Raw genomic sequence first — 26,828 nt, forward strand, 5'->3', positions numbered from 1 at the left:
GGTTAGTTTCTGTTTCTTTATGCTCTTATTATTCTTCGAGGAACTATTTCAAATTCTGGGTTAGGTTAGGTTTCTATTTCTTTGTGTTTTTTTTAGTATTCGAGGAACTATTTTGAAGGTTGGGTTAGGTTAGGTTTCTATTTCTTTGTGTTCTTTTTAGTATTCGAGGAACTATTTTGAAGGTTGGGTTAGGTTGGGTTTCTATTTCTTTGTGTTCTTTTTAGTCTTCGAGGAACTATTTTGAATGTTGGGTTAGGTTAGGTTTCTGTTTCTTTGTGTTCTTTTTAGTCTTTGAGGAACTATTTCAAATGCTGAGTGAGGGTACCTTTCTGTTTCTTTGTATTCTTATGATTCTTCGAGGAACAATTTCAAATTCTGGGTGAGGTTAGGTTTCTGTTTCTTTGTATTCTTCTTATTCTTCGAGGAACAATTTCAAATTCTGGGTTAGGTTAGGTTTCTGTTTCTTTGTATTCTTATTATTCCTCGAGGAACTATTTCACATTCTGGGTGAGGTTAGGTTTCTGTTTCTCTGTGTTCTTATGATTCCTCGAGGAACTATTTCACATTCTGAGTGAGGTTAGGTTTCTGTTTCTTTGTGTTCTTTTTAGTCTTTGAGGAACTATTTCAAATGCTGAGTGAGGGTACCTTTCTGTTTCTTTGTATTCTTATGATTCTTCGAGGAACAATTTCAAATTCTGGGTGAGGTTAGGTTTCTGTTTCTTTGTATTCTTCTTATTCTTCGAGGAACAATTTCAAATTCTGGGTTAGGTTAGGTTTCTGTTTCTTTGTATTCTTATTATTCCTCGAGGAACTATTTCACATTCTGGGTGAGGTTAGGTTTCTGTTTCTCTGTGTTCTTATGATTCCTCGAGGAACTATTTCACATTCTGAGTGAGGTTAGGTTTCTGTTTCTTTGTGTTCTTATTATTCTTCGAGGAATTATTTCAAATGCTAGGTTAGGTTAGTTTCTGTTTCTTTGTGTTCTTATTATTCTTCGAGCAACTATTTCATTGTTAAATGCTAGGTTAGGTTAGGTATCTGTTTCTTTCTATTCTTAGTATTCTTTGAGGAACTACTTCCATTTTAAATTCTGAATGAGGTTAGGTTTCTGTATATGTTCAGTGCATTTGTGTGATTATGAACATATATGTGATAGTCACAGCAAAGTGTCCATTTCAATCATGCAGAAGACGGCCATTTTGTCAACAGATTAGGGATACGACACGAATAAGAATCTCTACGGAATACAAGCAAGATTCAGTTACACTGTAAATGGTGAACTGAACTCTTTTGGTGCCTTCGTCTGAGTTGCTGTTCTGCTGATTCGTGGTTTCGGGATCCCCCTGGCACATCGCCTTTGCCCAGGCTAGGGCCTCCGGGCTGGCGGCCCTGATACAATCCACCCTTCCAAATGCGAATCTTCGGATGCCTGCGCTCTCGTATGTCGCCACCAGGTTACCGTGTAACCTGCAAATCAAATATTGCAAAATTATTTCTTCATACTTTTATATTTTTCAAAATGTCCTCTTCAAGGAGGTACATACATAGCTAAGACATTTATGAGCTTTTATGAAATGGTATAAAACATGAGGAATTAGTCTGATTGAAACCTAACCTAACAATTTTGCCTAACAATTTTGAAGCCTAAGCTGATTCTACATCTTCAAAGGACTTCTCCAGAGCTACTTGATAAAAACGAAAGATTGTATATGGTTTTATTTGTTCGAACAAGTTAGATGTCTTATTTAATTTTCAATATGGCGGCCATTTTACTTAGTGGTACCTACAGAGTCCCATAGATGTCTACTTGCACGTATTTCTAAAATTACTAACACGTGATTATACTGATACATGACCACATCATAATTAAAACAGTTCAGCAATAAAAAAATTTCGAAAATCACTCAATCTTGTATTTCACTAGAGTCTTGTTCACTCACCGGAAGTGCGTGAACTGCAACGCCAACTGAATATAAACGTCAGGGCTGATCTTGCAAGATTTAATAAACTCCTTCGAGTAGTCTTTGAACCACAAAATACAGAGATCCAAGTCCTCCACCAACCTGCAATTCAAAGCGTTATTAAGTTCAGTTAATATACTACTTTTCACTCATATTACTTGTCACTCACGCGTCAAACGATGTCATAGCGTCTCTAATATCATTCAGACTCTGCTCAGACAACTGCCACGTGAGTTTCTCCGGCGCTGGTAAATGAGACGGTATCGTGTTCTCTTCCGGAGGTGGCATGGCGTCCACTTTCGCTGTCAGTTCTTCGAAGGCGTCGAATATCGATGCTGCTTCACCTGCCGAGTGCTCGTAAGTCAATCCCCATAAGCCGTCCTTAAGTCACAAAAATTGATGTGATTGTTACAAACTTTATACGATTACAAATATTATTAGCAATAGTTTAGTAATTACAAGTATTATTAGTAACCGATTACTAGGATACTAGTTATAGTTTCACTGATTATGACAAGTATGGCTGCCATGGATGACAGCCATTTTGTTTTTGGCTCTTGAAGGATATTCAGAGGCACAAAGCATCATTACGTACTAATATCTATTTTAGTTACATAGGACTGTTCTTATAGTTAGTTATAGTTAGACTGTATTTCTATAGCTATGCAAAGTTAGTTCTGTACCTTTAGAGCAACATAAGTTTGGTCTTATTGTCATGTGAACTTAGTCCTGTAGCTCTAAGATGATATCGACCTAGTTCTGTGGGTGCTATGACCTTATGAACATAGGCCTATAGGTTCTATAACCACATAGAGCTAGTCCTATGAATCCTATGATTACATAAACCTAGTCTTATAGGTTCTATGTTCACATAGAGCTAGTCCTATGGATCCTATGACCACATAAACCTTGTTCTGTAGCTGTACACTTACATAGATCCAGTCCTATAGGTCCTATGTCCACATCAGTTTGATCCTATAGTTCCATACTCACATAAACCTAGTCCTCCAGGTCCTATGACTATATTAAACTAGTCTTATAGGTTCTATGTCCACATAGAGCTAGTCCTATGGATTCTATAACCACATAAACCTTGTCCTATAGCTGTACACTTACATAGATACAGTCCTATAGGTCCTAAGTCCACATCAGTTTGATCCTATAGTTCCATACTCACATAAACCTAGTCCTCCAGGTCCTATGACTATATTAAACTAGTCTTATAGGTTCTATGTCCACATAGAGCTAGTCCTATGGATCCTATAACCACATAAACCTTGTCCTATAGCTGTACACTTACATAGATACAGTCCTATAGGTCCTATGTCCACATCAGTTTGATCCTATAGTCCCATACTCACATAAACCTAGTCCTCCAAGTCCTATGACTATATTAAACTAGTCTTATAGGTTCTATGTCCATATCAGTTTGATCCTATAGTTCCATACTCACATAAACCTAGTCCTCCAGGTCCTATGATTAAATAAGCCTAGTTCTATATGTCCTATGACCACATAAACCTAGTCCTCGACCCATAATCACATGAACATAGTCCTCGTCCCACAATAACATAAGTCTAGTCCTCGTCCCACGATAGCATAAACCTAGTCCTCGTCCCATAATTAGTCAAACCTTGTCCTCGTCCCACATAAACCTAGTCCTCGTCTCAGGTAGACCTAGTCGTCCTCCCACAATAGCATAAACCTAGTCCTTGTCCCACATAAACCTGGTTCTCCTCCCACAATCATATAGACCTAGTCCTCGTTCCATATAGACCTAGTCCTCGTCCCATATAAACCTAGTCCTCCTATATACACCTAGTCCTCGTCCCATATAAACCTAGTCCTCCTATACATATACACCTAGTCCTCGTTCCATGTAAACCTAGTCCTCCTCGCACAATCACATGGACCTAGTCCTCGTCCCATATAAACCTAGTCCTCCTCCCATATAAACCTAGTCCTCCTTCCATATACACCTAGTCCTCGTCCCATGTAAACCTAGTTCTCCTCTCACATTCACATAGACCTAGTCCTCGTCCCATATAAACCTAGCCTTCCTCCCATATAATCCTAGTCATCCTCCTACATAAACCTAGTCCTCCTCTCACATAAACCTAGTCCTCCTCCCACAATCACATGGACCTAGTCCTCGTCCCATATAAACCTAGTCCTCCTCTCATATATACCTAGTCCTCCTTCCATATACACCTAGTCCTCCTCCCACAATCATATAGACCTAGTCCTCGTTCCATATGAACCTAGTCCTCCTTCCATATAGACCTAGTCCTCGTCCCATGTAAATCTAGTCCTCCTCCCACAATCACATAGACCTAGTCCTCGTCCCATACAAACCTAGACCTCCTCCCATATAATCCTAGTCATCCTCCTACATAAACCTAGTCCTCCTCTCACATAAACCTAGTCCTCCTCCCACAATCACATGGACCTAGTCCTCGTCCCATATAAACCTAGTCCTCCTCTCATATATACCTAGTCCTCCTTCCATATACACCTAGTCCTCCTCCCACAATCATATAGACCTAGTCCTCGTTCCATATGAACCTAGTCCTCCTTCCATATAGACCTAGTCCTCGTCCCATGTAAATCTAGTCTTCCTCCCACAATCACATAGACCTAGTCCTCGTCCCATACAAACCTAGTCCTCCTCCCATATAATCCTAGTCATCCTCCTACATAAACCTAGTCCTCCTCTCACATAAACCTAGTCCTCCTCCCACAATCACATGGACCTAGTCCTCGTCCCATATAAACCTAGTCCTCCTCTCATATAAACCTAGTCCTCCTTCCATATACACCTAGTCCTCCTCCCACAATCATGTAGACCCAGTCCTCGTCCCATATAAACCTAGTCCTCCTTTCATGTAGACCTAGTCCTCCCCCCACAATCACATAGACCTAGTCCTCGTCCCATATAAACCTAGTCCTCCTCCTACATAAACCTAGTCCTCCTCCCACAATCACATGGACCTAATCGTCCTCCCATATAAATCTAGTCCTTCTCTCACATAAACCCAGTCCTCCTCCCACATAAACCCAGTCCTCCTTCCACATAAACCTACTCCCACAACCCAAAAGTCACATATACTCCACTATAGCGTAACGTTCACCTTGCCAAGTATAAGATGAACAGTCTTATCGAACCAGCGATTCGCCCCCAAGTGCCTCGAGCCCCCGCCATGCAGCGCATGGTGGAGCACATTGGCGTAATCGCGATCGCCGATCCATCGATCCTCCTTGTTGTAAGGATTGTTGAACGTCGCTGGTAGCACATCGTCATCGACGCATACGACGCACAAACATTTCTCTAACAGCTCGAGGTTGTGACGGTTTCGTTCATCTGCAAAAGAGACAATGGCTGTCTCCATCGTTCATAAGTCCACTACTACTACACTGATGGTGTCTGACCGAATTCATTAAAATTTTATCGTGCTGCAAACATAAAATTAACTAAATTAATGCTGGTGAACGAAAGGTAATTCGATAAATTAATTTTGTTACTGAAGCGAAATTAAATTATTAAATAATCGTGATAACTGAATTTAATTGTTAAAAGAAAGAATTCTTTTGTTAAATTATTTTGAATAAATTATTGATTAAATTATTATTGAATTAATTTAGTATTTTGCTTTGAGCAAATGCTTAAATAATATTTTAAATTTGTGTCTGTTTATAATTAAAGTTTCATATGATGGAAGTGTATTCGTGAATTTTTGAGGTGAGGACGGTTAGCTCGTTAGAAGAAGTTTACTCGATTTGTAGTCGTAGGTCGGAGGTCCTCGTTGGGTTAGGTCGAGTTAGGGAGTTAATGGGAATATTGCGAATATTGGCGAGCGTAGCCGGTTAATTATAGCGGGTGGAATGGGCGTGTGACAAGGGTTACCGGAAAACTTGCCACGAGATTATTGCAGCCATCCGTTAATGCGTGTTCTCTGGGGGAAAGCATTGAACACATTTCAGAACTTCGGTGATAAACATTTCTCACTTGTTAGATTTCAACATTTGCAAGTTGGGTCATTTATATTTTAAAAATTGCCAATTACAAAACTGAACATGTAAGAAATTAAAAAGAGGTAAATTGAGGGTGGAACAATTAGAAGTGGTCAATTAGATAATTGAAGTTTAAGAGAAGGTTTAAGAAGGTTAATAGAATAAAAATTGTGAAACAGGAAACTAAGAAGTGAAGATTTAATTAATGGAAAACTTTGAAGATCATTAAACTATATTAAAGATGAAAAACTCTAAAAGTGATGAACTTTACTAAAAATGTGGAGAATAGGAAAATAGTGAAATTATTTAACAAAAATATCCTGGAGTCTGTCAAGTGTGTCTGTCATAATATGAAATTGTCTTTGAATAAAAAAGCATACACACTCTTCAACAACTCCTCTCTAGCTCTGGCCCAAACAGGTCTCTCAGCAGTTGTGAGTACGCCAACTGGAGGTGTTCTTGGATCAGCTTTAGCCTCCATGATGGTTAGAATTTGCTGGACCAGTTCTGATTCTGTTATTCGACCGCGGTCGGGAGCCCTCACTGGTACGCTATAGAACTGTCAATAATACGTTCATATTCTGAATTCAACATATACACATATTCTTTTTAATTCTACATATAAACATGTTCTTCTGAGTTCTACTAAAATTTAATAAAAAAAAGAAAACGAGAATGTCAAAACATTGCATTTGTATCGATTACTTTGCGTGCGAAGAGTAAAAATCAGTAAAAATATCTGCTGACGATCAGCTGATCCCAAGCCGCCATTTGCAATCGCGGTGTACAAGATGGCTGCCCAAAAGTACAATACCCATGTCATTCCACGAGTTGACGCGTGAAAAGTAAAAATTAATAAAAATATCTGTTGACGATCAGCTGATCCCAAGCCGCCATTTGCAATCGCAGTGTACAAGATGGCTGCCCAAAAGTACAATACCCATGTCATTCCACGAGTTGACGCGTGAAAAGTAAAAATTAATAAAAATATCTGTTGACGATCAGCTGACCCCAAGCCGCCATTTGCAATTCCGCTGTACATTTAAGATGGCTGCCCAAGAGTGCAATCGATGTCAGGTATTGCATACCACGTTTCAATTTTGAAATACTTCATACCTGATTATGGTGAGCAACTATGATATGGTCGCCAGATGTAGCTCTATCAAGTATAAGTTGTTCGTCGCCGTTTGTTCCTGGTCGTCTATAGATCCGAAACATTTGATAATGTTGCGCCATGCAGAGCGGTTGCATCGATTTTCCGTCTTTCGATTTTACACGTTGTACTTCCAAACCGCAACTGTATCAACAATAAATTATTATGGTTAGGTTATTATGGTATTATGGTGTCAAGCAATATGGGTGATTGGTGGGAGATTTAAGGAATTTGGGGAATTCGAAAATTTGGAGATTTGAGTAATTGGAAATTTCCTAAATTGGGGATGTGAAATTTAGAAATTTGAGAATTTGGAAAATTCCAAAATTGAGGATGTGAAATTTTGAAATTTGAGAATTTGGAAGTTTCCAAAATTGGGGATGTGAAATTTTGAAATTTGAGAATTTGGAAGTTTCCAAAATTGGGGATGTGAAATTTAGAAATTTGAGAATTTGGAAAATTCCAAAATTGGGGATGTGAAATTTGGAAATTTGAGAATTTGCAAAATTTCAAAATTGGGACTGTGAAATTTGGAAATTTGAGAATTGGGAAAATTCCAAAATTGGGGATGTGAAATTTTGAAATTTGACAATTTGGAAATTTCCAAAATTGGGGCTATGAAATTTGGAAATTTGAGAATTTGGAAGTTTCCAAAATTGGGGATGTGAAATTTAGAAATTTGAGAATTTGGTATATTTCCAAAATTGGGGATGTGAAATTTGGAAATTTGAGAATTTGGAAGTTTCCAAAATTGGGGATGTGAAATTTAGAAATTTGAGAATTTGGAAGTTTCCAAAATTGGGGATGTGAAATTTAGAAATTTGAGAATTTGGTATATTTCCAAAATTGGGGATGTGAAATTTGGAAATTTGAGAATTTGGAAGTTTCCAAAATTGGGGATGTGAAATTTAGAAATTTGAGAATTTGGAAAATTCCAAAATTGGGGATGTGAAATTTTGGAATTTGAGAATTTGGAAAATTCCAAAATTGGGGCTATGAAATTTTGAAACTTGAAAATTTGTAAATTTCCAAAATTGGGGCTACGAAATTTTAAAACCTTAAAATTTGCAAATTTCAAAAATTGGGGCTATGAAATTTTGAAACTTGAAAATTTGCAAATTTCCAAAATTGGGGCTACGAAATTTTAAAACCTGAAAATTTGCAAATTTCCAAAATTGGGGCTACGAAATTTTGAAATCTAAGAATTTGGGAATTTCAGTAATTGAAAATTTCCTAAATTTATAAAGAAAAAATAAAAAAGAAAGAAAGAAAAGGTTCCTCCGAACGGATACGAGTCTACCAAGGGTTTTCATCCTCCGTAGCATCCTTTACATTTCTCCAGGACGAATTCTGTCCCTTTATAAACGCGCCTTGTGCGCATCTAGCGAGCCGGATTTCCTCGCAGACTTCGCTAAATTGATTTCGGTGCGGCTTCTTTTTGTCCTTCGACGAATCACCCGCTCGAATGACGGAACAGTTCTTCTTCCTGCTATTCCCGTCCTCGGGACACTTCAATTCCCTTCTTCTCTTTCGGATTCTAAGAGCCGTGTCGGCGATTAGCTTAGTCAGCTTCCGCTCGGGCTTAAAACTCGAGCTGCTTTCGAAACCTCGAATCCTTTCGTTTCACTTTCTTTTTTTATCGATTTTACGTTCGTCTTCTATTTTCTTACTGTACTTTGTTTTGTTCTATTGTTTGATATTATTTGTATCCGCTTTGTGATAAATTTTCATCAAAATGATATAACAGAATGTTCATGACAGTGATTGCTAAAAATGTTTTTTAAAGGTACTTTTATTTAAAACGACATACAAGAATGTTTAAGACATTGATTGTTAAAAATGTTTTTTTACAAAGGTACTCATTTTTATTTAAATAAAATTGTAAATATTTTTTGGCAGTCATTTTAACATATTTTGTAGTTGATTTTAATTTGAGTGAAATTATAAATAATTTTAGAAAATTGCTTAAACTTGAACGAGATTATAAATAATTTTTAAAAATTGTTTAAACTTGAACGAAATTATAAATAATTTTTAAAAATTGCTTACACTTCAACGAAATTATAAATAATTTTTTTAAATTGCTTACACTTCAACGACATTATAAATAATTCTTAAAAATTGCTTAAACTTGAACGAAATTATAAATAATTTTTAAAAATTGTTTAAACTTGAACGAAGTTATAAATAATTTTTAAAAATTGCTTACACTTCAACGAAATTATAAATAATTTTTTTAAATTGCTTACACTTCAACGACATTATAAATAATTATTAAAAATTGCTTAAACTTGAACGAGATTATAAATAATTTTTAAAAATTGCTTAAACTTGAACGAGATTATAAATAATTTTTAAAAATTGCTTAAACTTGAACGAAGTTATAAATAATTTTTAAAAATTGTTTAAACTTGAACGAGATTATAAATAATTTTTAAAAATTGTTTAAACTTGAACGAGATTATAAATAATTTTTAAAAATTGCTTAAACTTGAACGAAATTATAAATAATTTTTAAAAACTGTTTAAACTTGAACGAAGTTATAAATATTACATTCAGAGTTTATTTAGAATTAGCTACCTCAGGTATCTACACTAATTATGAGACACCCTATATATATTGCATATGATTAATAACATTGTCAATAATAATTGTATTATTGTGTTATAATATAATATAGTACAATATTAAATAATACATATTATTGCATTATAATAATAAATATTGTATTACTAATTAATAATAATTAATAATAATTAGTAACAATTTAAAGAAATTGAAATTATTACTATAGAAAGAATGATACTCACCTATCTAATAATTCCTGGTAATTAAGAAGTTCGGTAAGAAATCGAGCGAGAAACACAGCAGCGTCTTTCTGGTTTGAAAATGTTCTCGGTTTCGTTACGAGGCCGGGGTTGACATTAATCGGTAGTGGCAGAGGAATAGAAAGGTACATGTCGTTTAACCACCATGCAGTTGCCTGTCAACAAATAAAAAATACAAATTATATATATAATTAAATATATTGCAAAATGAAGTTTACAATTTAAAAAAGATAATAGAGTATCATTATTTTAAATAAACGTCATGTAACATATGATGTGTTAACAATAATTTATTATTATGAACGTTTATATGATACAAGTATATGAATATATATGCATTTTAAATTATTTTTATTTTGTATTCATGGATGCATATTAGCGATAATTCAGAGTTAACATGGTCATGTTGGTAATTGGTGCGAACGAGGAAAACGAAAATGAAAGGGTCCTCGTGGAACGAGACCGTTTAATCCGGATTTAATGACATGTCACGGTAATCCGTATTTTGTTCTTTTTCAGGGAAAAACTGGTAAGCTTGATAAATATTTGAATCTAGTTTGAAAATTTAGGAATTGGAGATAGGGAGGGTGGTCGATTGTGAAATTAGGATTTGGGGAAATGGGAAATTGGGAAATGGGAAATTGGGGAAATGGGAAATTAGGGAGATGGGAAACTCGGGAAATGGGAAATTGGGCAGATGGGAAATTGGGGAAATGGGAAATTTGGGAAATTGGGAAATTGGGGAAAGTGGAAATCGGAGAAATATGAAATTGGGGAAAGTGGAAGTTGGAGCAAGTGGAAATTGGGGAAAGTGGAAATTGGGAAATTGGGGAAAGTAGAAATTGGGAAAAGTGGAAGTTGGAGCAAGTGGAAATTGGGGAAAGTGGAAATTGGGAAATTGGGGAAAGTGGAAATCGGAGAAATATGAAATTGGGGAAAGTGGAAGTTGGAGCAAGTGGAAATTGGGGAAAGTGGAAATGGGGAATTTGGGAAATTGGGGAAAGTAGAAATTGGGAAATGGGAAATTGGGGAAAGTGGAAATTGGGAATTTGGGAAATTGGGAAATTGGGGAAAGTGGAAGTTGGAGCAAGTGGAAATTGGGGAAAATGGAAATTGGGAATTTGGGTAATTGGGGAAAGTAGAAATTGGGAAATGGGAAATTGGGGAAAGTGGAAATTGGGAAAAGTGGAAATTGGGGAAAGTGGAAGTTGGAGCAAGTGGAAATTGGGGAAAATGGAAATTGGGAATTTGGGAAATTAGGGAAAGTAGAAATTGGCAAATGGGAAATTGGGGAAAGTGGAAATTGGGAAAAAGAGGAAATTGAGGAAAGTGGAAATTGGGAAAATTGAAAATTAGAAAAATAGGAAACCGGGAAAATTGAAAATGTGGAAAATTGGAAATTGGAAAAAGGGGAAATTGGGAAATCGGAAATTGTAGAAATAGGAAATTGGGAAAATGTACTTTATCCATGTACCTACCATACAAATTCCTAAATCAATAACATTATAATCACCCAACCAGAAAGAAAACCGTCATGGAAATATCATACATAGTGTCTTACTAAGTCGATGAAAATAGTCACCGATACGAATAGAATTACTTTCTATTTTAACGCGGTGCATACGTGTCACAACAACGAGAAATGACATGATTCTTTTTTAGCATCGACTTCATTTGCTTTCTATAGCCGTGTTCGCAAAGAGAGAGACAGAGAGAGAGTTAATCTATTATAAGTATGTGCAAACGTTGTGGGTGATCGGTGCTGGTATGGTCAGAGAAGTTGTGGTTAGAGAAGTTATTATGAGTTGAATTCGTGATAGGAATACGTACGAGGCTTTAGTTGGCGGTTCAGAGTAGATTTAGTAGAATGATTTATTAAAGTGTAGATTTTGGAAATTTTGCAAATTTATACTTTGTGAAGTTTTTACTTTACTTTTTCCTTGGAAGTATGCATTTGAAAACTTGAAAATTTGAAAACTTGAAAATTTGGAAATTTGAAAATTTGAAAACTTGAAAATTTGAAAACTTGAAAACTTGAAAACTTGAAAATTTGAAAACTTGAAAACTTGAAAATTTGAAAACTTGAAAACTTGAAAACTTGAAAACTTGAAAACTTGAAAACTTGAAAATGTGAAAACTTGAAAATTTGAAAACTTGAAAATTTGAAAACTTGAAAACTTGAAAACTTGAAAACTTGAAAATTTGAAAACTTGAAAACTTAAAAACTTGAACATTTGAAAACTTGAAAACTTGAAAACTTGAAAATTTGAAAACTTGAAAATTTGAAAATTTGGAAATTTGAAAATTTGGAAATTTAAGAATATAAAAACTTGCAGATGTACAGATCTACTACTACAAATGTACAAAAATGTAATCTCTAAATTTGTAAAATTGCATCTCTTCCAAATACCTCATCCACGCCATCTTAGTGCCATCACTAAAAAACGCAACAGCGATCCCCAACTTTTGAACGACAATGTATGCAAATGGCGTAACGGTGCTCACGACTCAACGATACTTTCGCGGTTCGGTTTATCGGGTTCACGGGAATCAAAGCAACCGGCGGAAAAATCTTGCTCTACAAGCGTGTTCCACAAAGTTTCGTCGGGTCGATCTTGCGTTACAGCAAGACACAAAGCGTGTAACGTTGCGCGTCTCTTGCACAATTCACCCGCGATCTACCATCAGCCGCAGAAAAAACATGCTTTCGAAACGTCTTTCTTCCGAAATCTTCATCTACCTCTTGAAATTCTAACAAATGTTACTGCTTCTTTATATGTTTATTGCTTTTCGACGGAGTGAGCACATCCTGATCAGTTTAGAGATACTCCTACACCTGGAGGATAGGACAATTGTTTTATTTCAGTGGCTGAGATCGAGGATTTATATTTATTATCACTTGTGTTTAATATTATTTATAATATCATTTTTTTAAAATTATTTAGCGGATTTGTATTTTACATTATTTATGTATTTTTGTATGTATGCATCAAATTTTTAAATTTTCAAATTTCCGGGTTTCCGAATTTCCAATTTCATCATTTCGTAATTTCCTAATTGTTAAATTCTCAGATTCTCAAGTTTCCAAATCTTCTAATTTTCCATTTCTCAATTTCCCCATTTCCTAATTTCCCAATTCTTAAGTTTCCAAATCTCCTAATTCTCCACTTCTCAATTTCCCCATTTCCTAATTCCCAGATTCTTAAGTTTCCAAATCTTCTAATTTCGCACTTCCCAATTTCCCCATTTCCTAATTTCCCAATTCTCAAGTTTCCAAATCTCCTAATTCCCCACTTCTCAATTTCCCCATTTCCTAATTTCCCAATTCTGTGATTCCCAGATTCTTAAGTTTCCAAATCTTCTAATTTCCCACTTCCCAATTTCCCCATTTCCTAATTTCCCAGTTTTCAAGTTTCCAAATCTCCAAATTCCACACTTTCTGATTTCCCAATTTTCAAATTCCTAAATTCACAAGTTTCCAAATCTCCTAATTTCCCACTTCTCAGTTTCTCATTTCCTAATTTCCCAATTCTCAAATTCCCAGATTCTCAAGTTTCCAAATCTTCTAATTTCCCACTTCCCAATTTCTCCATTTCCTAATTTCCCAGTTTTCAAGTTTCCAAATCTCCAAATTCCACACTTCCTAATTTCCCAATTTTCAAATTCCCAAATTCACAAGTTTCCAAATCTCCTAATTTCCCACTTCTCAGTTTCTCATTTCCTAATTTCCCAATTCTCAAATTCCCAGATTCTCAAGTTTCCAAATCTCCAAATTCCACACTTCCTAATTTCCCAATTCTCAAATTCCCAAATTCTCAAGTTTCCAAATCTCCAAATTCCACACTTTCTGATTTCCCAATTTTCAAATTCCCAAATTCACAAGTTTCCAAATCTCCTAATTTCCCACTTCTCAGTTTCTCATTTCCTAATTTCCCAATTCTCAAATTCCCAGATTCTCAAGTTTCCAAATCTCCAAATTCCACACTTCTTAATTTCTCAACTTCCAAATTTCCTAATTTCCCAACTTCCTAATTTCTCAACTTCCTAATTTCCTAATTTCTTAGTTGCCCACTTCCCAAATTCTAAAATACATTCTACCAATTTACCAAGCCATAAACAACTGTCACAAATAACCATTGCAATCATTTTTGAAATCGATTTTTCGCACAATAAAACATTTGCAAATAACCATTAAAAAGTTTCCTATTATACATTCATTCAAACGTTGAATCCAAATGTTCACTTCGTGTTGACAAAGCGAATAACATCAAAGTAGATTTAAAGAAGAGAATCCTCCATGATAATTAATGGCAGCCAGACAGTCCTCGTCCACGTTAGAAGAAGACAATCGGACATAATGCTATCAAGCACATCATCGCGCGTAAAGCACGTCTATTACTTCTATTACGTCCTCCTCAGAAGGCTGATTACACGACTGCATTTTGCTCATCCGTTTGCTAAGGCAATGCACGTGCTTCTTCTGACGTAACACCTCGTCGAAGATGGCACAACACGTGTTTTCCGTTCTGACATATTTAACGCGTCTTGCAGATACATGCACCGATACAAAAGATTCATTATGAATCGACAATAATAACGATGCTAAAGACGGACGTATTAATTTAGTTTTGTTATGTCGCTTCATACAACTCGACGTGATTACTTAAAGAACGGTTTCTTGGAAATAAGAGACGCGGGATTGCGTGAGACAAAATGGCGGCGGGGACCTTTATAGAAACTGTAAATAGGTTAGAAGGTTTAACAGAATTAAATTCTGGAACGTTTTAACTGGTATTAGAGATTAATACTTATTTTAGAAATTAATATTGTTAAGATTGAAATTATATACAAGTTATAAATAGGTTAGTTTATTACAGTTAGATAGTTTAAATGATTGTTTAATAGGTTAGGTTAGGTTAATAGGTTAGCTTATAAGATGGATGTCCAATTTTTTAAACACAGTTTTTTAATTTTCCACAAATTTTCCTCTCCTTTTATCAAACAAGTTAACAACACATTTGTTAATTAATTTTAACAATAAATACAAAATATCAAGTAAATTAATTATTTTTAAATTAAGTTACCACAAAGAATTTAATTGAATTTTATTCTTGAAAATCATTCAATTAGGAGAGACACGTTACCTGTCACTCAATCGATTTGTAGTTTTCCGTTCAAAAGACCTTCCCCTCGAACAAGAAACCCTTCCAATCGTTTCCCCCAGAGTAGCAAAGAAATTCCCTAAAACGTGTCACAGATAATCAACCGACACGTCAGCAGCGCAGAAAAAGCACGTGTCGCGAGGTCATTAAAACCATCGAAGGATGCAGGAAAGGAACTGGGCTACAGTCGCCGGTCCACATAGAATAAAAGACCTCTGATCTGACAAGGTGATACGTGCGAAAGATCGTTATCGACCCCTCGAATCGAGGTATCTGCGAAATCTGTGCCTGTGTTTGTATCATGCGTTCGTGCAGTATCTGCATGTAGTGTATGTACAACTCGTGGGTTGACAGTAGTATGTAGGTGTAGAGATTCGGGGATTAAAGGGACTTGGAGATATGGGGAGTGGGGATATTGACATTTGGTGGTGTAGGAATTTGGAGATGTGGGATGGGGAAATAGGAGGTTTGGAGATATAGGGATGTGGGAATGTAGGGGTTTTAGAATTTGGGATGTTTTGGAAATTGGGGAGTGGGTAGTTTGGGAAATTAGGTAATTGGGAAATTGGGAAGTGGGGAAATGGGAAATTGGGGAGATAGGAAATTGGGGAAATGGGAAATTGGGGAGATGGGAAATTGGGGAAATGGGAAATTGGGGAATGTGGAAATTGGGAAAAGTGGAAATTGGGGAAATGGGAAATTGTGGAAAGTGGAAATTGGGGAGATGGGAAATTGGGGAAATGGGAAATTGGAGAAATGGGAAATTGGGGAATGCGGAAATTGGGAAAAGTGGAAATTGGGGAAATGGGAAATTGTGGAAAGTGGAAATTGGGGAAATGGAAAATTGGAGAAATGGGAAATTGGGAAAATGGTAAACTGTGGAAAGGGGAAATTGGGGAATGTGGAAATTGGGGAAATGGGAAATTGTGGAAAGTGGAAATTGGGGAGATGGGAAATTGGGGAAATGGGAAATTGGAGAAATGGGAAATTGGGGAATCTGGAAATTGGGGAAATGGGAAATTGTGGAAAGTGGAAATTGGAGAAATGGGAAATTGGGAAAATGGTAAACTGTGGAAAGTGGAAATTGGGGAAATGACAAATTGGGAAAATGGGAAATTGGGGAAATGGGAAATTGGGAAGATGGGAAATTGGGGAAATGGGCAATTGGGAAATTGGGAAATTGGGGAAATGGGAAATTGGGAAGATGGGAAATTGGGGAAATGGGCAATTGGGAAATTGGGAAATTGGAGAAATGGGAAATTGGGAAGATGGGAAATTGGGGAAATGGGAAATTGGGAAGATGGGAAATTGGGGAAATGGGCAATTGGGAAATTGGGAAATTGGAGAAATGGGAAATTGTGGAAAGTGGAAATTGGGGAAATGGGAAATTGTGAAAAGTGGAAATTGGGAAAATGGGAAATAGAGGATTGTGGAAATTGAGGAAATAGGAAATTGGGAAAATGGGAAATTGGGAAAGTGAGAAAATTACCTCTTCCAAGCACCTGAAGCCTCACGTTCCATCTCAAGTTTTGCCATCACTACTTCCACCATTTTATAGAGAAAAATACGATCGCTAATCAGCAGAAGATGTTTAATAGCTCGACATAAGGCAGTAAAATATTCCATAAACCCTCCAAGAGATCCATAAACGCCGTCCATATAAATTTGATGGGGCACTTACATAATTAAATAACGAAATAAAATTGCCTCTACATTCCTCCATTTTCTGCAACATTTTACTTTCTCCCTGAAGAACAAATACCTCTAAAAATAGATACTAATAGACTCATTTAAGAAATTGAACAATCTGTTTATGGAACACCATGTACATTAGATATTTCACGGCTCCTGAGAAGACTCTGAAAGGATCGTACACACGGCTGATGGATACAGGTTAGTATTCTGTAAGTAGCTTAACGAGCGCAGGTGGAATTGCGAGAAGAGTCTCACGTGGTGAGGAAACGTCTAACTCTAATGCAACGATGCTAAATAATCAGGATATTTTCTCGATATCTCCGGTTCGCTAAACATAATTTACCGTAATTTATTAGGTCGTTGCGAATCAGATAGACAATTTATTCGGGTTACCATAACCTCAATCTTTGTGACGTTCATTAATCAAAGTTCTTTCGACGGGGTTGAATGTTTTAACATGGAGGTAATTTTGTTAGGTTAGGTTGGGTAGTGATGTTGGGATATTTAGGTTAATTTTTATTTATTTTTTGTGAGTAATGAAACATATTGTTAGAGGAACATAATATAACATAATATAACATAATATTAGTAAACATGTTAAAATATGTTATTAGAGCACTGTACTTTCAGTATTATTATCTCGTAGTATTACGCCATTATAATTAAATATAATGTACAGTTAACCTCAATTTTCCTACACAAAATGGCGTCCAAAATAGCGAAGACAACTTCAGGACTGCACATCATTTTTCATTCTTAATTTAATATTTTCAAGAACAGATTGCAATATACATAATTAATTTTATTTAAGTTTCAGACTTTTTCTACACAAAATGGCGTCCAAAATGGCGTCGACAACTTCAGGATTACACATCATTTTTCATTCTTAATTTAATATTTTAAAGAACAGATTGCAACATACATAATTAATTTTATTTAAGTTTCAGACTTTTTCTATACAAAATGGCGTCCAAAATGGCGTCGACAACTGCAGGACTGCACATCATTTTTCATTCCTAATTTAATATTTTAAAGAACAGATTGCAACATACATAATTAATTTTATTTAAGTTTCAGACTTTTCCTGCACAAAATGGCGTCCAAAATGGCGTCGACAACTTCAGGATTGCACATCATTTTTCATTCTTAATTTAATATTTTAGAGAACAGATTGCAACATATGATTAATATTACTTAGATTTCAGGCTACTTCCTGCAGCAGTCAAAATATTTTCCGATGAAAGGTGAATTCTATTGAATAGAGTATAGCAGCTCCTCCTTAGTCATCCAGGATAACAAATTACAGTGACTCGGCTGTTTAGTTCATCTCTGCTGCAACCTAACCTCCAAAGCAGCATTTTTCACGAAGCAACTTTTCTTGAATTTGTACTTTACAAAACTTCATGAGAGAAGTAATGAATCTGACCTAACCTATTCTCCAAAGCAACATTTTTCACGAAGTAACTTCTCTTGAGTTTGTATTTTACAAAACTTCATGAGAAAATTAATGAACCTAACCTAACCTATTTTCCAAAGCAGCATTTTTCACGAAGTAACTTCTCTCGAATTTGTATTTTATAAAACTTCATGAGAAAATTAATGAACCTGACCTAACTTATTCTCCAAAGCAACATTTTTCACGAAGTAACTTCTCTCGATTTTGTATTTTACAAAGCTTCATGAGAAAATTAATGAACCTGACCTAACTTATTCTCCAAAGCAACATTTTTCACGAAGTAACTTCTCTTGAGTTTGTATTTTACAAAACTTCATGAGAAAATTAATGAACCTGACTTAACTTATTCTCCAAAGCAGCATTTTTCACGAAGTAACTTCTCTCGAATTTGTATTTTATAAAACTTGTTAAGAACATTAATGAACCTGACCTAACCTATTTTCCAAAGCAACATTTTTCACGAAGTAACTTCTTTCGATTTTGTATTTTACAAAGCTTCATGAGAAAATTAATGAACCTAACCTAACTTATTCTCCAAAGCAACATTTTTCACAAAGTAACCTCTCGATTTTGTATTTCACAAAACTTCATGAGAAAATTAATGAACTTCATTCGATTATGAGATAATTATTATACAAACAATAATAATGATAATAAAATATGTTCAAGAAACTTGTAAATAAATGAAGACCTATAAAATATGAAAGTACAAAGTTGTTTTTAAGGGTGTACATTGTAGACACAGAAGTTGAGACAGTGTTGATAGTAATTCATTATAATAACAAGATATTCTATAATAATTCGAGAACAGCATCGTCCCTCGATTTCCAGAGTGTCAGGTTACGGAGACTTCAACAGAAGCACGATGCTACAATCGTCCATCTCACGATTACACCATTTCTTGTCTTACTTTCTTGTCTGTTTTTGTTTCTTACATTTACAGGACACCTCTCTTAAAAACAAAGTTATCTTGTGTATATTATATATTTATGTAAAAATAAATGTTATGTTATCTACGTTATACGTAGAAGATATTATATGTTTTTTATCTTCTAGAAGAAGTGTATTCCAAATTTGAAAGTTACAGACTAGCTAACTGACCCCTAGTTAGTTACCTTAACTAACCTAGTCCCTAACTAACCTAGTCCCTAACTAACCTAGTCGTAGTAAAGAGCTTTGACGCAAATCTAAGAAATGATTAGAGTCTCCAGGATTTAGGAACTATAAGAACTTAACTTAGAATAAAAATTGTAGGATCTGGTATCTTGCAAATTTTGGAATCGTACAACTGCACGTGTGTAGTATGTTTAAGTCTCGGTGTGGATTTCTATCAGCGCAAACTCGGCGTTATCGACCACACGCCGAGTGCTCCGGTGTCTCGTGCCGATGCTTTAAAAACTATACCTGTGCACACCTTTACACCAAACTCGAATTGCTTTAAGAACATCCACAAGCTTCAGATCCTTTCAAATCCTCTGACACGTTCCGTGCATGAGTGAGCTGAAACTCTATTTATAAGTTTGCATTCCGAAATATTAACGGACTAGATACCATCTGTGACTGGAGCAAGGTTTTTTAAGAAGTAACTGATGAATAGAAACTATTGTATTTTAGTTGATGAATCATTTGATGGTTCTTGCGTTTGATATTCGGCTGAGTCATTTTTGGTTTCCGGTATTCGATCATTCTCTTACAACACGGAACTCTTAGAATTTCTGATTTATAATACAGTGAAATGTTTGTTGAAAGTTAATTTATAGGTTCATTTGTACATTAAGATTTATAGGTTGATCCATAATTTAGGATGTCCATAACTTAAGAGGTTCATTCATATATTAAAATTTGCAGGTTGATCTACAAGCTAAGATGTACAGGTTCAATTTGTATATTAAGATGTACAGGTTCATTCATACTTGCAGGTTGATCTACAAGTTAAGATGTATAGGTTTATGTAGTATATTAAGATTTGAAGGTTGATCTATCAGTTAAGATGTACAGCTTCATTTTACATATTAACACGTACAGATTGATCTATAAATTCACACATACAGATTATTTTATAGTTAGCGATGTACAGGTTATTTTATAGGCTAACATGTACCAGCTACTTCATAATTTAAGCTTTACATATTAGTTTATAATTTAAGACTCATATCTTCCACCATAGGTTAAGTTTAAACATAAACACATGTTAAGATTCGCAACGTTCAAAATATACCAAGAGTAACGTCAGAACATAAGGTCTCAGAAGTTTGGTTATCAGTTTCCTAGTATACAAAGTTCATCCATGATGCTGCGATGGTTTCCGAGAGCGTCTCGATCCATCGATTTAGCGAAACCTTTTGAACGACTCGACCCGTCGTTTTCACCCTGGCTAATGAAGTATCGCGTTAAACGGGAAACTCGACACCCGGTGGCATCGAGACTTCCGATGAACAAGGGAGTACAATCTGACGAGTCTCGGTGTATCTGGTTCGCTGTGGAGTAGATTGCTATCGTTTTTCGGAGGGATGGGAAATTTCTATTATTTGTTAAGAATGTTATTTTTAGTTGTTAGTTGAGTCATTCCAAATCGATCACTTTTATACGTCATCTTCTGCAATTTTGCTCTTTACCTCATTGAAAATAGAATTTGTTCCATAACAAATTGATGGAACTAAAAAAAATATTTTAAAATAGCCCAATCCTTTGTGAATAAAACAAAAAAGAATTTAGCTAAATCGGTTTAGTAGTTTCCAAGAAAAAAATTCGTAAGTGAAGCCTATTTTCGCAGAAGTGGGTAAAAATTGCAAACTTTAAAAACTTGTTATTTCTTAACAAATTCGAAACGGATAAAATGATGACTTAAACCCCCTCTAATTTCACGTGGACTACAACATATGTTAATTAGAACAAAATCGCAGATGGTGACGTCACCTTACCTAACCCAAACCTTACCTACCTAAAAGCCTAACCTAACCCTATTAAATAAAAATAAAAATGTTTGCGATAAACCGAGATGTGAATTGCAGATAAATAATACGACATGCACGAATAGGAAATGGAGAATCGATCGAGAGGAAGCGTGGATTGCGGAGACCTCGACGAGGAGACTTCGACAGGCTGCGTAAGCGGGGATTCGTTGATCCACGAGGAAAACGGGATCAGGAAGTTGCTCGTTTCGTTGGCAGCTCGTATCCGCGGAGATTAACTAAGCGTACGTTCAATCTCGACGAGCCCCACGGCCTTCGAAAAATCTCGAATTAATTTTCGTCCCCTCTGTCGCTATACCTCCCTTCAAGGTTTCTCGTTTTTCTTCAAATGTCATTCTCATTTTTTTTTTTAATATTAATATTAATTTCTTTTTGGTGGACAATTATCTGGTGTGAAGATTATTAATTAATATGCATTATGTCTCTAATCTCAGAAACTATATTGTGTGTGTATGTATGTATGCACGTATGTGTATATGCATGTATGTATGTACGTATGTGTATATGCATGTATGTACACTGCTCAAAAGAAATATGGCATAGAAAAATTTTAGGCAAAAATTGGCCAAATTTGACTGATGATAACTCCGTGAAAAATCATCGCAAAGTTATGCTCTTTTTTTTAAATTAAAGCTTGAGATCTCTACTTTAAGACCCTGTTGTTTGATTTTAGATTTGATGCATCCCTACCACAATAACACCGTAAATGTGAGGTCATGTTTGCAATATTGAAAATTACAAAGTTTGACGAAATGCATGGACTTGCCACATTTTTTTGGGGCGATACTGTTTATAGCAGCATAAAGTACAAACCTTTATCTTTAATTTGCAGTATGTGAAACACCGCTACCATTTTTTTCTGCAAAGATACAGAACTTTAAAGAAACCCTTGCATTTATGGCATATATCGCCGGCATTACCATTACCCGATATACACGTCGGAGAGGTTGCTGGACAGATTTTGCACATTATATGGCTCTGACAGGAGCCTTTTCTGTGTGTATTTGTGTATGAGTATCTGTGTGTGTGTATGAATTATCGTCGAGAAGCCTCGTTGAGAATCATTCTCGAATTTTGCAGTCCCAATTCAATTTGATTGCTTCCATATTCTGCAGTAAGTCCAAATTTGAACCCTATAGAAATTTAACAAGACAACCTACCAATCTGTAAGACCTATCGCAAGTCTTAACTGAAATTTGGAATGACATTCCACAGGAAGAAATTAGGGCTTGCATTAACATGAGTAATCGACTGCAAGGGATAATTCAACAACGCGGTGGAAACACGCGTTATTAGAATTCAAACATACAGACACACAGATACTCACACACAAATACACACAAAAAAAGGCTCTTGTCAGAGCCATATGATGTGCAAAATCTGTCCAGCAACCTCTCCGATGTGCATATCGGGTAATACCGGCAGTATATGCCATAAATGCAAGGGTTTCTTTAAAGTTCTGTATCTTTGCAGAAAAAAATGGTAGCGGTTTTTTACATACTGAAAATTAAAGATAAAGGTTTGTACTTTATGCTGCTATAAACAGTATCGCTCCAAAAAAATGTGGCAAGTCCATGCATTTCGTCAAACTTTGTAATTTTCAATATTGCAAACATGACCTCACATTTACGGTGTTATTGTGGTAGGGATGCATCAAATCTAAAATCAAACTACAGGGTCTTAAAGTAGAGATCTCAAGCTTTAATTTAAAAAAAAGAGCATAACTTTGCGATGATTTTTCACGGAGTTATCATCAGTCGAATTCGGCCAATTTTTGCCTAAAATTTTTCTATGCCATATTTCTTTTGAGCAGTGTATTTATGTATATGTATATGTATGATGTATAGATGTATGTATGTATAGATGTATGTGTGTGTGTATGTATGTATGTATGTATGTATGTATGTATGTATGTATGTATGTATGTGTATATGCATGTATGTATGTATGTATGTATGCATGTATGTATGTATGTATGCATATATGTATGAATGTATGCATGTATGCATGTATGTATGCATGTATGTATGTATGTATGTATGTATGCATATATAATTATACAATAAATATATATTTGTCACTTATGCAGTGAACGATCTAATGAACGATGAACTTACAACCCTCTTATATTACAAGCTTCCCTTAACACTTTGCAATAAGAAACAAATGAAACTGTCAGTGTACAATATTCAAAAACCATTTACCTTGTCCTACGATTCATTTCTCAGGTGCGTCAGTCACTAAGTAATCATTCCACCACATTAAAACAGACAAACAAACTCGAAGTGTTATTTCCACTCAGTATTATGCAACCGTTGACTAAGCAAATTATAATTGGACTCCAAATGGAAGCGAATTAAAAACTGATCATAGCTAAAGTGCGTCACGAAACTTGACGAAATAGTCTGAGAGTCTAAATAGTCTAACTATACATATACACTTAAAATATCCTTGGTTTTTTCTGACTCCGTCCAGTCAAATGAAGAAATCCTACCGTTTGATCGAGTGTCGTAAGAGCATACGATTCGAAGGCGGATAAAAGTGTCTCTGTCAGCGGGTCGATCGATGAGAATCGAGCGATTATTTAAGCAGGTCGTAACCTCTAGGAAGTTTGGCCTTTGGGACGAGGTCGTGGTGACCCAGATCAGCCAGTCTCGTCTTACCTGTCCCTACGATGGCTGCTCCTGCAATCGTTACCCTGGATTCTGCGCAATCCATCCACTTTCCCTGCTTACACCTTGCTCGATGCATTCACCCCGCTACGAATTTATATATCTCGATTCTCTATCGACTTCTATTTTTCTTATTCGTCTTTATATAACTCTCTTCGCGATTGATGCATTTGTAATTTCTTGTCTTTGCGCCAGGGGTGCGGTCTTTGTCGTTAAAATGCGGACCAACTCTTGGGATGCACAGTTAGTTCAATCAAAATTATAATACACAATTGTAATAAAATTGTGGTACACTAAATTGTAATAAAACTGTAATATATAAAATTGTAATAAAATTATGACATACAAAATTGTAATAAAATTATGACATACAAAATTGTAATAAAATTATGACATACAAAGTTGTTATAAAATTATGACATACAAAGTTGTAATAAAATTATGACATACAAAATTGTAATAAAATTATGACATACAAAATTGTAATAAAATTATGACACACAAAATTGTAACAAAATTGCAATACAAAAAAATAGAATTACCTACTAAATAACAATAAAGAGCACTATAATCTAAACAACATCACAATACACCAAGGATAAATAATAAATAACAATGAACAATTACAAAAAATAAAATAGTAACCTCTCACAAAATGTCCCTTAAACATGATAAATGTATGATGATCAAGGTTCCATAAAGTTTTGAACAATGATAAAAATGACGTAGAGGATTAAAGGTCCCTCGGACAATAAGATAGAACGATAAAAAGTTTTCGTTTCGTGGAACGCATGGATTTATCGCGACTGTAAGCTGCTAACCCTCCTGTAACGTTCGAATTTCTTTCAGATCTTTTCGACGAACGAATCTGAGGAAGCCAGGGAAACGGGGAAGCCGTACACAATTCTTCTTCGAGACACGACTGCCAAATCCGAGATCTTTATTCGATGTCTTAAAGAATTATGTATTTCAAATTTAAAATGGCGGTCGGCGTATTAGGACTTTCATTTTTATGGCTGTTATGGAAAATTACTATAATTATCATATGTACGTACATATATATGTATGTATGATTTGTCATATGAGTTGTCACATATATATGACTTGTTATATGAATTGTCATATATGTGTACATATGTTTATGTATACATGTATGACTTGTCATATGAGTTGTCATATGAATTGTCATATATGTATTCATATATTAATGTATACATGTATAACTTGTCATATGAGTTGTCATAATATATGTATACATGTATGGCTTGTCATATGAGTTGTCATATATGTACACATATGTTAATGTATACATGTATGACTTGTCATATGAGTTGTCATATGAATTGTCATATATGTATTCATATGTTAATGTATACATGTATAACTTGTCATATGAGTTGTCATAATATATGTATACATGTATGGCTTGTCATATGAGTTGTCATATATGTACACATATGTTAATGTATACATGTATGACTTGTCATATGAGTTGTCATATGAATTGTCATATATGTATTCATATGTTAATGTATACATGTATAACTTGTCATATGAGTTGTCATAATATATGTATACATGTATGGCTTGTCATATGAGTTGTCATATATGTACACATATGTTAATGTATACATGTATGACTTGTCATATGAGTTATCATATATGTATACATGTATAGCTTGTCATATGAGTTGTCATATGAATTGTCATATATGTATTCATATGTTAATGTATACATGTATGGCTTGTCATATGAGTTGTCATATATGTATACATGTATGGCTTGTCATATGAGTTGTCATTTATGTATACATATGTTAATGTATACATGTATGGCTTGTCATATGAGTTGTCATATATGTATACATATGTTCATGTATACTACAGTCAGTACTTTTGTTCCATATTGTAAAGTGTTAAAGGAAATTCCTAACGTAAGAGGATTGTAAGTCCATCATCCACCACATCACTGCATAAGTATACTATTATTTAAGAATTAATTCTCAATTAATTTTCAAGCTTCTGAAAGCTTGAGGTATCACAGCTTTAATTAACGCGAGCTATATTTTTTAACCCCACAATCTCGCTTCACAGCACAGGAAGGGTTGTGTGAGGATAATTAAAAAGGTCCTGAAGCGTTTACTCGCTCCAGAGGAGTTGTTATTTGCCAACAATACTAATCTTGAGTTTGATTGTTAAGCTGACATTGCAATCCTAGATAAATCCCGGAAACTATCAGCTTCTCAGTGAGGGATGTTGACTCGGAGATTTCAACGAAACGGGGATTATAACTTGTGCAAATATAGATTCATTTGCGATACGAATACGAACTCTTGTTGTATTGCCGTAAGAGATTTATAAAAGCAGAAAGCTTGTTGTGCAAAATACTGGGTTAAATAACAGTTCGGAACTTTCGTAATGATTCTCAAATAATAGCAGATGTTCTTACAAATCACTTTGCATTCTCTCGTTATATCGCCAACTTTTCATGGATTTCAACATATAGTACTTGCATTATACTGTGTACTTGTACATAGTATTCTTGGATTATCAAGATTCACAGATCTATAAAATAAGGAACACCTGTGGACAAACGTATACAAGTCCATATATGGCAATATAACAAGAGTCCATTACATATTACACCAGCAAAATTGTTTCACTTCGCAAATGCAACAATTGATCCATTTACATATCTCTTTTCGACGAAGGCAAAGCAGGGAAGTACTGTTAGAATACCTGAATGGCGGCAATATAACGAGAGTCCATCACATATAAGACCAGCAAAATTGTTTCACTTCGCAAATGCAACAAATGATCCATTTACAAATCTCTTTACGACGAAGGCAAAGCAGGGAAGAACTGTTAGAATACCTGAATGGCGGCAATATAACAAGAGTCCATCACATATAAGACC

At 35.2% G+C, this 26,828-nt stretch overlaps 1 protein-coding gene across 3 annotated transcripts in view; it reads right to left on the reverse strand.

The window, feature by feature from the left end:
* Nucleotides 1-26,828, reverse strand: part of ChAT (Choline acetyltransferase) — a 68,520-nt gene that overhangs the window by 7,452 nt on the left and 34,240 nt on the right. The window contains exons 1-8 of one of the 3 annotated variants that reach the window (XM_076541225.1): nucleotides 15,099-15,118; nucleotides 9,937-10,109; nucleotides 7,089-7,269; nucleotides 6,357-6,531; nucleotides 5,093-5,322; nucleotides 2,131-2,342; nucleotides 1,941-2,063; nucleotides 1,266-1,467 (exon numbers count right to left, since the gene is read on the reverse strand). In XM_076541225.1, the coding sequence (XP_076397340.1) occupies nucleotides 1,266-1,467; nucleotides 1,941-2,063; nucleotides 2,131-2,342; nucleotides 5,093-5,322; nucleotides 6,357-6,531; nucleotides 7,089-7,269; nucleotides 9,937-10,085 (1,272 nt within the window). In that variant the 5' untranslated portion in view covers nucleotides 10,086-10,109; nucleotides 15,099-15,118. Of the gene's footprint in view, nucleotides 1-1,265; nucleotides 1,468-1,940; nucleotides 2,064-2,130; nucleotides 2,343-5,092; nucleotides 5,323-6,356; nucleotides 6,532-7,088; nucleotides 7,270-9,936; nucleotides 10,110-15,098; nucleotides 15,119-26,828 lie in introns of those variants that run through there. The other 2 variants (XM_076541224.1, XM_012281817.2) reach the window with 2 other exon arrangements.

The sequence above is a fragment of the Megachile rotundata genome, chromosome 16 (assembly GCF_050947335.1).
Source record: "Megachile rotundata isolate GNS110a chromosome 16, iyMegRotu1, whole genome shotgun sequence".
In the NCBI taxonomy this organism is placed as follows: domain Eukaryota; kingdom Metazoa; phylum Arthropoda; class Insecta; order Hymenoptera; family Megachilidae; genus Megachile; species Megachile rotundata.